Source organism: Mobula birostris, chromosome 23 (assembly GCF_030028105.1).
Source record: "Mobula birostris isolate sMobBir1 chromosome 23, sMobBir1.hap1, whole genome shotgun sequence".
Classification (NCBI taxonomy): Eukaryota; Metazoa; Chordata; class Chondrichthyes; order Myliobatiformes; family Myliobatidae; genus Mobula; species Mobula birostris.
The window spans coordinates 42,141,131-42,154,895 of NC_092392.1; the positions used below are offsets into that span (position 1 = coordinate 42,141,131).

Here is a 13,765-nt window from a genome sequence, read left to right on the forward strand (position 1 = left end):
GGAAAGGACAATGTCACAGTGGACGCACTCTCCAGACCAGCTATCCAGGCCCTGTCCCGGGGGAGGACTATGCAGCACTGGCAGAGGCGCAGCAGGCAGACGATGAGATGCCCAGCTGCAGGACCGCAGTCTCGGGTCTGCAGCTGCAAGCCTTCCTCATAGGCCCAGGTGAGAGGACCCTCCTGTGTGACATGGCTACCGGCCAACCTCACCCCATCGTCCTGGCAGCCTGGTGGCAGCGAGTTTTCAACTCCATACACGGCTTGGCGCACCCATCTATCAGGACAACCGTCCAAATGGCCTCCAGCAAGTTCGTGTGGCACGGACTTCGCAAACAGGTCAGCGAATGGGCCAAAACGTGCACGCAGTGCCAAACAGCCAAAGTGCAGCGGCACACCAAAGCCCCACCGCAGCAGTTCGAACCCACCCGCCGGAGGTTCGACCACATTCATGTGGATATTGTGGGGCCCCTGCCAGTGTCGCAAGGAGCGCGGTACCTCCTAACTATGGTAGACCGGTTCACAAGATGGCCAGAGGTGGTCCCGCTCAACGACACCACTGCCGATTCCTGCGCCTGAGTGCTGAATGCAACCTGGGTAGCACATTTCGGGGTACTGGCCCACATTACCTCCGACAGAGGCGCCCCGTTCACCTCCAGCCTGCGGACAGCTGTGGCCAGCCTGCTGGGAACACAATTACACCACACAACCGCCTACCACCCACAGTCGAACGGACTAGTGGAATGCTTCCACTGTCACTTGAAGTCGGCTCCCATGGCCCGCCTGAAAGGGCCTAACTGGGTGGACCAGCTTCCCTGGGCCCTGCTTGGAATCCGCACAGCACCCAAAGAGGATCTGTACACCTCGTCGGCCGAGTTGGTGTACGGCGCAGCCCTGGTCGTCCCAGGAGAGTTCATAGCAGCCTCAAGGGGGCAAGAGGAAGAACCCGCAGCAGTCCTGGACAGACTACGTGAAAGGTTCGGCAACCTGGTCTCCGTACCAACTTCACAGCATGGACAGATCCCGACCTGCGTACCCAAAGACCTGCAGAACTATAAGTTCATATTTGTACAAAAGGGCGTACACTGGGCACCGCTACAGCGGCTGTACGAGGGGCTGTTCAAGGTGATCAGTAACAACGGGTCCACGTACGTTCTGGACACTGGGGGGGGGAAAGAGGAGATTTTCACGGTGGACCGACTCAAACTGGCCCATGTGGACTTGGCGCAGCCGGTTGAGGTTCAGGCACCGCGGCGCAGAGGCAGACCGCCCAAACAGAGACTGATCCAGACTGTGGACATTGGGGGGTGTATCACCGGTTCTGGGGCGAGGGGGGGCGTTATGTGGTGACCCACTTTCTACACAAGTGAACCGGCTCACAAAATAGCCCGCACGTGAGGAGAGACTTTTGTAATGCACCTCTGACGTCATTTCCGCCCGCAGAGGGCTGGAAGGGGACTGCTTAAAAGACAGTGCCGCGAAGTTTGAATAAACCAGTCTTGAGTGCGACTTACAGACTGCGCGTCGTTATTTCTACCTCTGTGTAGCACATCGTTACAAAGCATTTGGAGGACACCACAATTAACAGTGTATTGATGATGTCTCTTTACATGGTGACAAAAAGTTTGCAGGTAAGTTGCCAAGATCAAAGAACAACTCAACCCAATAGGCCTTCATTCAAATCAAAGTACAACAGTATTTCTCATCAGCAAACAAATCACTTTTACAAAAAATATAGATTTTTTACTCAATTTTATAAATAGCCTTTTTTGCTGCACAAAGCATATAAGGTGGCATTTCTACAAGCGATTATCTTATATAGTCAATTGCAAGCTGAATGCCAACAAAGTAACACATCCCAAACTTAAATGTCAAATGATTTTAGCAAATTATATCATCTTAAAATTATGTCAATGTATCTTAAGATTTTGCCTGCCAGATACTCTCACTTGTGGTAATAGGCTTCAGATTATTCCCAATGTATGTTTCTTAGATGGCAAGAATTGTCTCTGCCAACTTATATCATTTAATAACAAGCTTTTCAGAACATTACATATTATTGAGGAGATTAAATGTATTTAAAGAAGCATTAACCTTCAATGCCAAGATGAGAATCTAGCGTTCTTGACAGAGAATTCGCTGCAGTATCATTTACATGGTCTGCTAATAATTCAGCAATTTGGTTATAAAGCAATATGGCATAACAAATACTGTTTTAATCTGTTTTTGTGCAATTGAAAAGTTCACTGTTCTGTTCCATCCCCTCCCCTACCTTTCAAATTACATAGCAACGTTTCTGAGATCAAGACCTTTAAGTGCCGACTGTATTTTAATGATATATTCTTACTAGAATTTATTGAACTATCACATTATAAAACTGACAATTTTTGTAGGAACTAAATTGGGAACAAAGGAGTGGGGTACGGTAACTAAATTACCAATGAGCTGTGCTGACTGTCAAAACTTCACCTGCGTTTAAAGAGCTGTATTAATACTGGCGTGAGTGACAGATGTTTTCTAAATTTAACAAAATCAGTTTGGAGAACAGTAATGTCCATCCTATTCCTCATGTACAACATGTTCGTCATACGTGCTTATATATTCACCACCCCATCCCAAGTTGGAAACTTTTCTTACCTCTGTGGTGGTAGCTCAATTGGCTTCATTTGGAAATTGTGATTCATAACTATTTCATGAGCCAGTGTCAGCTTTGACAACCCATTTGCAGTCTCTATCATATTGTCAAAAGAAACCATTTTCGGAGGGCTTGCTGTTGTAATATAAAAATAAACAAACCTTAACATAATATACAAGCAAATTTTCAGTACAGGCACAAAAACTTCATAATTATAATCCATGTATGAATAGATCCCTTACTCCATCTGCTCAATATAAACAACTTCACATTAAAGATGGAAAAGAACACTGATGGAAACCACACACATTTCCAAAATACACATGTGAAATTATTTCAAAATCTGCCCACACAAATTAGTAACATTTTACCAGAAATCGACAACATAAAAGATGACATTCATAAATGCACAGATGTGTATACTTTTGATATTAACCTGTTGCTCAAAAGTGGCTCACTCATGAAAACATTAAATACCTATAAAAGCATGGAAGTGTATACTTTTTGTGTTAACCAGTTGCTCAAAACTGGATCATTTGGGAGAACAGTAAACACTATTATTGAACATATTCAAAGGTTCAGCTTCCTGCAAAATAGAGTACGCAATGGAAATAGAGAGCAAGGTTTATGTCACCTCAAGCTCATAACATCAATATTTTTCCACTGATTGCAATACACCCGGGACAATCCAAGCAGCAAAATTCAATCCATCTCCCAATTACCAATCATTAATGTCAGAAGAATGCTCTTATATTTCACAAAATGAATGATTCCCTTCAGCAAGATAACAGGGCAACACACTAATATGAAAAGCCAATTGTCACATCAAGATTGTACAAGACATCTTTCTGATGACAAGATTAAAGCTGAAATAAAGAGGCACTACATTTAAGCAATTGACTTACTCTTAAACCAGATATTTGTCCACTCAGCAGTGCACATTGCCTTCACATTAAACAGGAGGAAAATGAATAATTTATTTAGTGATTTAATAACTTATTTAGTCATTTATTCAGGTTTCAAACTTGGAATCAAATTTCAAGTTTATTGCCATTAAACCATCTACATGTATGCATCCATAATGGAACAATTTCCATTGGTGTTGCCTGGCCTGCTGAGTTTCTCCAGCATTTTATGTGTGCTTGGATTTCCAGCATCAGATTTTCTTGTGCTTGTGATTTTAAATGCCTTCTTATTTTGACACTGATTATTGCTTTTGAATGTTTCTGAATGTCAGTATTTTAAACTGATGATTAGGAGAGGATGCTGGGATTAGCTGGAGGGAGAGTAAAGCATAGTTGTATCATTTTCCAATGCAAATAATCCACTATATTTAATCACAGTCAATTGAATAAACAATAATAGCTCTATAAAGGGCAAGTGAGCAAATATTTCAATTGACACACATAAAAAGTGCTGGTGAACGCAGCAGGCCAGGCAGCACCTACAGGAAGAGGTACAGTTGACATTTCAGGCCGAGACCCTTCGTCAGGACTAACTGAAAGAGATAGTAAGAAATTTGAAAGTCTCTTACTATCTCTTCTTTCAGTTAGTCCTGATGAAGGATCTCGCCCTGAAACGCCGGCCGTTTACTCTTTTCTATAGATGCTGCCTGGCCTGCTGAGCTCCTCCAGCATTTTGTGCGTGTTGCTTTTTCCACCGCGATCGGGTGGCACTACAATTGGAGGTCATGGGTTAAGGGTAAAAGTTGAAAAGTTTAAGGGGAATGTGAGTGGAAACTGCTTCAGTCAGAGGGTGGTGAGAGTGTGGAATGAGCTGCCAGTGCAAGTGGTGCATGCGAGCTTGATTTCAAAGTTTAAGAGAAGTTTGGATAGGTACATAGATGGTAGGGGAATGGAGGGCTATGGTGGTCCCAGTGCAGGTCGATGGGAGTGGGCAGTTTAAATGGTTTGGTATGGACTAGATGGACCAAAAGGCCTGTTTCTGTGCTGTACTTTTCTATGACTCCATAACTCTTATGATTCTAACATTCCTCCAAGGAAGGTACACAGTATAGTACATACAACTCACACACAATACATAAATTAATACTAGCACAAATAAATTAACAAATAATAAAATATACTCCAGAAGATTGATATTTAGCAGAAGCTGCATTTAAAAGGTGTGTTTGAGGTTCACAAGGATGATTCCGGGAATGAAAGGGTTATTATATGAGGATTGTTTGATAGCTCTGGGTCTGTACTCGCTGGGATTTAGAAGGCTGAAGGGGGATCTCATTGAAACCTTTCGAATGTTGAAAGGCCTAGACAGAGTAGATGTGGAAAGGATGTTTCCCATAGTGGGGGAGTCTAGGACAAGAGGGCACAGCCTCAGGATAGAGGGGCATCCATTTTAAACAGAGATGCAGAGACATTTCTTTAGCCAGAGGGTGGTGAATTTGTGGAATTTACCACCACAAGCAGCTGTGGAGGCCAGGTCATTGAGTGCATTTCAGCTTGATTGGACATGGCAACAAAGGTACCAGGAAGAAGGCTGGGGAGTGGGGCTGAGGAGGAGAAAAAAAATAACGATCAGCCATGATCGAATGACGAAGCAGACTCGGTGGGCCAAATGGTCTAATTCTGCTCCCATGTCTTATGGTCTTAAAACATAAGTTAGATAGTAAACAGTATAACTCTACTGGCACTTCAAACCTGATGACACCTGGTGGCAGGTAGTTCAGTAGTCTCACAGCCTGGGGGAAGAAGCTATTTCCCATTGACCTTCTGCCTGATGGTAGGAGGTCAAAGAGATCGTTCAACAGATGGAAGGGATTCTTAACAATGCTAAGGCCCTTGTGAATGCAGAGCTGCTGATAAATGTTTCGGATCAGTGGAAGAGAGACCCCTGATGATCTTCTCAGCAGTCTTCACAATCTTTTGGGGGTCTTGCAGTCAGATGCCTTGCAATTCCCATACCAGACGGCGACACAGCTGGTCACAACACTTTCAGTGGTTCTCCTATTTAAAAATAGTTCATACTGGGAGTGAGGAGGAGCCATACTTGCCACAATTTACTCAGGAAGTGGAGATGCTCTGTGTTATTTGACTGAAGAGGTGGTGTTGAGAGGCCAGCTGAGATTGCCGGTTATGTGCAATCCCAGAAACTTGGTCCTCCTAACTCTCTCCACAGAGAAGCCACTTATGTGCAATGAGGAGTGACCTTCCAAAAGTCCACAATCATCTCTTCAGTCCTAACCGTGCTGAGGCTCAAGTCATTGTGCTGGCACCATTTTACCGATTGCTCTGCCTCCTTTCTATACGCTGTCTCCTCGTCGTTGTTGATGAGGCCAACCACTGTGGTGTCATCAGCGAACTTGGTGATTTGGTTTGAACTGGATGAGCAGTGCAGTCATGTATCAGCATTGTTAACCACAGTGGGCTGAGCTCCCAGCCCGGGGGCGTGGGGGGGAAAGGGGTGCACCATTACTCAGTGTGATAGAGCTAGAGATGTTTCTTCCAACACGGACTGGCTGTGGTCTTTCAAGAAGTCCAAGGTCCAATTACAGAGAGAGGTGTTGAGATCCAACGAAGACAGTTTACCCACCAACTTCTGAGGGATGATTGTACTAAATGCCAAGCTGAAGTCCATAGACAGCATCCTGACATAGGAGCCACCATTTCCCAGGTGGGACAGGATGCATTAGAAGGCACAGATATGGCATTGCCAGCGGACTGACTTAAACAATAAATGAACTGAAAAGGGTCCAAAGTAGCAGGGAGATGATTTAATGTGATCCTTAAGCAGCTGCTCAAACACTCCATTAGTATTCAGACCGGTTCCATTGGACAGTAGTCGTTAAAGCAGGTTACTTTTGCCTTCCTTGAAGACTATGGGGACTGTGGCCTGTTCCAGAAAGAAGTTAATGATTTTAAAAAAGATTTGATGCAAACAGCTTTTCAGAATGAGGTGATAGTATTTCAAACCTGATAATAAATGGGCAATAGAAAATAAGTCCTAATTATTCGTTATCTTTCCTCCAATTATATATTTTTTCTGAACTCTTCAGTTCTGCTACTTTCAGCATTATGCTTTAATAGCTCAGGACTGTCACTTCATGACAAAACTGCTGAAGTTCAAAGAAACAATAGTGAATGCAATTTTATCTATAACTGTCAATGATTTTAAATTTCAATTCTATTTAAACTAAGTCTACTCACTGATTATATTTTCAAATTCACAGTGCAAAAGCACAGCAATCCTTTTAATAACCAACTGGAAATTATGGTCATAGCCCAGGTCCTCTCTGGAACCTCTAGTAAAGCACAGCACACTGCTCTTTCCAGTATAATAAGTAGCTAGGTAATGGCATCCTCAGAACAATAGACACATTAGGTCAAATTAAAACAAATTTTCAACATCTACAGTAAATGTTCATAACTACTATGGAGTAGTTAACTATGCGGATAGGCCTTCCACTTTAAGATACAAGGGAGAATCAAATCAGTTGACATAAGTATAAAGGAAATTATCAATTAACTTTAGTGTTAAGATAACATTCCTTCAATGATGTTCAGCAACCTCCATCCAAATGTAAACACTGTTCAGATACAAATAAACATTCTTGTTTAGTGGCCTATACTCCTTTAGAGCAGTGGTGAAAGTGGCAGAAGAGTACAAATCCTCTAAGCAATCCAACATTACTTCACTATTCTTTTCATATTTTTTAATGTGAAATAACTCAAATTTCATGTTTCTGGATACATCATAATCCTAAACCTCTAGACTAATTGTGTTGGGTCCAAATAACAGAGCCCTGTCAAACAGTGGGAATGCAAGAACATATGTTATAGATCTGTTACGTAACTTATACAGACACAACATTATTCTCTTACACTTGACGTAACCATTCAGTTACGAACATAACTGAAATGTGATGCACAGCAAATCTAATTTAAAAACAGTATTATGAAGAATGTTCACCGGAACTATTATTATTCATTATGGATTACAACTGATTTTTTTTTAGAAAATAAAGACCTACAGGCTGGAGAGCTCGGTTTACTGGAAGAATCACTACTGAAGCTTTGTCGAGCATATTCGTAGTCACTGGAAGAAGTGACACTATCCGACCGATCACAAGATTCAGCATCACTGTTCAATGATTCATCATTTGAGGAGTGTTTCTCATTACTGAAAGGCATCTTTTCTCTGTAAAAAAAAAGCTAACATGAAAATCCATTTTCTCCAAACAAGTTCTTGGAACCATCTTCAACACATTTAATTGGGATTTTGTTTTTTAAAAAAAAAGGTCTGTTATTCAAAGATGCATTTGAAATAACAAAAGCAAACAGTGTGGAAGAGACAAATGCCTTGAGGTAATTGTACATTGCTCAGCCAAAATGAGCGATTATAAACACAAACACATCAAATTCTGAACTGAGTAAACAGAGCTAGAACACAAGACAGGAATTATGTCATGTGCAGGAAAAACATTGAATGCCAAGTCAAAGAAGAGCAAAAATGCCAAACAATATTCTTTTGACAATCGAACTGATTTTCCATAGTACTCATATGGAAAAGCAAAAGGGAAAAATATTCAGAATCTCTTACTGCAGCATTCTCACTGTTACACAGTCAGAGCATGAACTGCTATTGGTGAAATGAACTCAAAGTGGAATTTGGCAATTACAGATTATTACACAGGAACCCAGTCTGAAGCTGCTTCAAAATATTAGGCTTTTGTGTAATGTTAACAGCTCATGTGCTTGCTGATGAACAGGGGCCTGATAAAGAAATAAAAGTTTTATTGCTGACTGCAGTCTGTTTTTAATTATTTTTCCATTCATACTACCAATTTGCAATTGTCTTTAAAACTAAAATGGAAACACTTTCAAATCAAAGTACTTTCATGGCACATCCAATCAAACAATATGGGATACAACTACTGTACAGAAGAAGATGATGCCAGTGAACAATGCTACCAAGGGTGACATCTCCAGACTGCTCACAAAACTACTTCTTTCACATTTTCTTTTTCTTTCAAATGCGGTACTACTACTGCTGGAACCTGTAATCTACTATTCAGTGCCTGTGATCTACATTTTGGTGGTGTGCTTTTGGGCCAATGGAGCAACCTGCTCTTTGCTGTCTCTGAGAGGGTTCCGTCAGGCTTTGGGCAAAAGATGCGGCCTGCAGGCCAAGAAGCCTCGAGATGAGGCACAAACCCACAACCGACTCCAATTCTCATCGATCTTGCCGATTAAAGCACCAAGGAAAATTAAAATTAGCGAGTCAAGTGCTGAAGGTGAACGGATGTTCAGTGCTGTCTACCTGCTTCTTCCTCACTACTGCCAGAGGAGGGTGTCTCTGTGAGATGGCCTCTTTCTCTTTCTCCCTTGCTGTCCCCAAAGGAAGGTCCCTGTGTTCAAATGGTCTCTCTCTCTCTCTACCTCTTACCCCCACCCTGGTGCTGTCGGAGGATGGTACTGGAGCAAGATTTAATCAATGCAGTTTGTAGATTGGACTCTGTAGTTCACTTTATGATGTGTTGCTCCCTTTTGTTGCTATTTTGGGTGATTTTGAATTGGGGCATCCTGCATATAAAGAACACTGAGCTGAACTGAGCCTGGACTCCTTCAATTTTGTGTTTTATGTACTGCCTTCTTTGGGGGTTTTTTGTTGTCGTTTCCACATTTTTTTGTTGGGGGGGCAGACATTTGAAGTTTTTCTTTGAACGGGTTCCATGGTGTTTCTCTGTTTCGCAGCTGTCTGTGGAGAAGACCAATCTCTGGATTGTGTACTGCATACATACATGGATAATAAATGTACGTTGAATCTTTGAATCTCAACTATTTACCTCAATTTAGTCAATTGAAAACTAGTTAAGAAACAAAAGAAATGGAAATAATCAGGGTGGGGGCAATTTTTGAATTTACTACAATAACTTTCAGCTTAATAAGTGTTATGAAAACTTAAACCACAGATGCTGGAAATCTGGAATGAAACGTTTGAAACATGCAGCAAATCAGGCAGCATCGGTAGAAAGATAAAAGGAGTTAAAGTTTCAGGTCAATGAGCCACTCTTCCTCCCCTTTCCTGGGTCTGACAATGATACTCGCTCAGTATTTCAGTTTTCCAGTTTGCTGTGAGCCTGGCAGCTGGCCACATCCTGTAGCATTGTACCACTCTAGGTTCCTCTCTTTGCATTTCATTTTCTCTCCATTAAGCCAAGCAATCCTCTACATATTGACATTACAAAAAAGGAGGCATTGGCAGTGTTGAAATGCATAAATGTCAAATTCAAAAGCCCAAATAAATATATTATCGAAGTACATACGTATATATCACCGTATTCAATCCTGAGATTCATTTTCTTGTTATCACAGTAAAAACAAATAAACAAGCAAAATACAAGCATAATAATAATGGTAAAGAAGCAATAAATATCAGGAACATGAGATGAAGTGTCCTTGAAAGTGACTCCACAGTTTGTGGGAACAGTTCAGTGTAGGGGTAAGTGAGTTATCATCTTTGATGGTTGAGGAGTAATAACAGCCCCTGAAGCTGGTGGTGTGGGTCATGAGGTTCCTGTACCTCCTTCCTGATGGCAGCAGTGAGCAGAGAGCATGGTCTTGATGGTGGGGTCTCTGATGACAGATGCTACTTTCTAGCAACAGTGCTTTATGTAAATGTGATCAGTGATGGGGAGGGGGATCTATCAGCAATGAATTGGGTCGCATCCACTACTTTTTATAGGTTTTACAATCAAGGACATTGGCGTTGCCATACCAGGCCATTCTGCAACCAGTCTATATCCATACCACTGCACTTCTATAGAAGTCTGTCAGAGTTTTAGATGACATGCCGAATATTTGCAAACTTCTAAGAAAGTAGAAGTGCTGCCATGTTCCTCATAAAGGCACTTACATGCTGGACGCAGGACAGATCTTCTGAAATAGAAAATGATCCTCTCCACCTCTGATCCCCCGATGACGACTGGCTCATAGAGCTCCAGTCTCCTCCTGAAGTCAATAATCAGCTCCCTAGTCCTGCTGACATCGAGTGAGGGGTTGTTGGTGTGGCACCTCTCAGCCAGACTTTTAGTCTCCCTGTTATATGCTGATTCATCACCACCTTGATTCAGCCAATGACAATGGTGTTGTTAGCAAACATAAATATGGCATTGAAGCAATAAAGGTGGATGAATCCCTGGGGGACAGACAAGGTGCTTCTCAAGACATTGTGAGAAACAAGGGAAGAAATTGCTGGCATCCAAGCAGAAATTTTTGTATCTTCATTGGCCACGGTTGATTGGATTATGACGAAAATCTCACCATCCTTAAAAGCTTTGTCAAATCAAATTCTTGTTTAAGGCAGCACATTTCCTGTATTTCAACATTAATAAATATTCTCAAATTTCATCTACCATGGCATTTGCACCATGCATCAGACATAAATAAATATTGTCACTGAACAGTGACTCTGAAAATATCAAAACAAATGAGAAGGTATTCTCAATTAAACCATGATGACATCACAATTGTGTTCCTATACAAATAGGGTTACTGTAAAGTAATTAGTATCTAAGGCCACTAAAAAGTACATCTGCACTTGTCACTGAATCAGTAAAGTAGCCAGTATATTCAAAATCCTCACCCAGCCCTGGAATTCTCCTTTCTATCTTCACCCATCGGGCAGAAGAATAAAAAGCCTGAAAATACACCACCAAGCTCAAGGACTGCTTCTACCACTCTGCTTTAAGACCATTAAATAGTTCCCAAGTGAGACAAGTTGAACTACTAACCTCTATCTCATTATGAGCCTGCATTTATTGTTTCCTTGCTCTACACTTTCTTTGCAGCTGGTACACATTATCTGCACTGTTATTGTTTTACCTTGTTCTATCTCAATGCACTTTGTAAGGATCTGATCCGTAGGAACAGTATGCAAGGAAAGGTTTTCACTGAAACTTGGCACATTTGACAATAATAAGCCAATTCCAATCCTAAGTAAAAACCCTGCAAATTTCTCTCCACCAGCTCACATGGGGGTTGAGAACAACTGTACAAACTGGAGTTGATGGGACAAAAGTAGAGACATAAGGAAACCAGACAATGAATTTTACGGTTTATCGGTCAAAGGTCAGTAGCTGCCCTATCCTTTGACAGATAATTGCAAACAGACACATTGGTTTAGGCTTCAAATGCAGGATTTGATGAAAATTTAAACCCACTTAAGAGATAAACAGTTTACAATCTTAAGATAGTAGTGTGCTGCTTCTCAGTGTGGCAAATCAAACTTCACCACTAATGTAACGAACAGTTATTCAGAGTCTTCCGAGAAAGTAATTGTTCTGCATCTTATTTTTATTTATTTTAATTGATAATAAATAAACCTTGAAACAAAGTATGCAACTCTGAAATTCTTTGCTGCCGGTTGATGCGACAGCAAAGGTTCAAAACAGCAGAAAGTGAATTAGGCCTGAAAAGTAAACATTTGCATGCAGTTCCTCTCATCAGCACAGGAATTAGAAAACCAATTATGCTTCGCAGCTTGTGACAACTAATTGTGACCTCACACGTTTCCCGTGAACGTGCTGCAGTTCCAGCGCTGCTATAGAGTGTAATTGCAAGATTACAGAAAAAAATGACTATTGGAATTTATAATGTAAAAGTATAAATAACATAGGACTGAAATTATTAAATGTTACTGAAGTTGGAAATAACGCTGATGCGCACTTTCTGGTTTTAACCAAAACAATTGTAAATAGTCCTAATAAAGCAAATGCATTTCGCCCTAAACTGCAGATTCTATGTTTCAGGCAAAAGAACTTTTACTCGGTCAACAATGATCTTTATGATTAATACTTAAAATACAAGTTCAGGCAGCTGCAATTCGACCAGGACGTCAGCCCCAACAAACAGGCAATATAGAAGGCAAAATCGGAATTGTAGCGACAATTCCTGGGCTGGAGGTGTAAATAGCATCAGAGCATACAGAGTAAAAGTTAGTGAGTAATTAGAAAGCTATTCTTGCACTTGATGCACGATCGCCATAGATGGGTCGCGCAGGAGAGTGGAAGTTCAGTTTCAAACCTCCTATCACGTCGCTCAGCAACCACGTGATCAGAGCGATCACAACATGATCTACCAGCCCTTCACATATATTAAAAAAAACTCCACAACTATGTAAGCAGCCCAGGAAGGACAAGTCAACCACTGAACTTTTTAGTCTACCTACTGTAAATAGAAGAAGCATTTGAATAACTCCTTCCTTCCAAACAGATATGGCTCAAGAAGCCAGATCCCAGCCCGAATGGCTTTTAAAACTTTAACGTCAATCCAAAAAGCTGTACTTCTTATGCACCAATATACTTCAAAAACAATGAGTCTGGACGTAGCTGATGATTAATGGACTTCAACAGCAATGGGACGATGGTGAATTGGGTGAAACGGGTGTGTTTACAATCCCGGGCACAAGTTCGCTGAGCTCCAGCTGTCACTCACAGTTAAAGGGCTCCAGCAGCAGGGTGGTACAGTACACAGTCCCAAACACAGACTTGCTAAGCTCCAGCTATCACCCACAGTTAAAGGGCTCCAGCAGCACGATGGTACACGGTCCCGAACAAGGACTTGTCACCCGCAGTTAAAGGGCTCCGGCAACACGATGGTACACGGTCCCGAACAAGGACTTGTCACCCGCAGTTAAAGGGCTCCGGCAGCAGCTGTCGGGATAGCAGCCGCACCACTACTTATGAATTACCCGAGAGCCGGCGTATCCACTACACCAGCAGGGGTGATGCAGTCACTGAGTTGTCTGTTTCTGAATGTTCAGTGTCACCAGCTAGCTAGAGAACTCGTTGGTCGCTTATATTTAATTGCATTACGTGCTGCGGATGCACTGATCTCATGAATTGTGTCTTCTGTTCGTATGGAATAGTTGTTTTCCCAGAGTTTCCCCCCTCTCTCGGGATTATGAGCTCTGCCTCTTTGTTTACGGATATGACGTACTTTTAAAATGCTACATTGTTACTAATATAAGGGGCGTCACATGACGAAAATAGCCAATGATGACTCCATAGTAACCAGCAAACTGTGCACAGCTGTTGGACTACTTTTGAGCAGAGAATGGGCTTAGCCAGCAGTAGTGCTGGCAACAACTATTATCTTAAGCATTTATGCCGCCT

The 13,765-nt window shown here is 41.8% G+C and overlaps 1 protein-coding gene across 4 annotated transcripts in view; it reads right to left on the minus strand.

Moving 5' to 3' along the window:
- The window catches only part of LOC140186654 (T-complex protein 11-like protein 2), a 41,459-nt gene extending 28,130 nt beyond the window's left edge, over positions 1 to 13,329 (minus strand). Inside the window, exons 1-3 of one of the 4 annotated variants that reach the window (XM_072241057.1) lie at positions 13,086 to 13,329; positions 7,622 to 7,788; positions 2,637 to 2,769 (exon numbers count right to left, since the gene is read on the minus strand). In XM_072241057.1, the coding sequence (XP_072097158.1) occupies positions 2,637 to 2,769; positions 7,622 to 7,781 (293 nt within the window). In that variant the 5' untranslated portion in view covers positions 7,782 to 7,788; positions 13,086 to 13,329. The other 3 variants (XM_072241056.1, XM_072241058.1, XM_072241059.1) reach the window with 3 other exon arrangements.
- Positions 13,330 to 13,765: the final 436 nt, after the last annotated feature.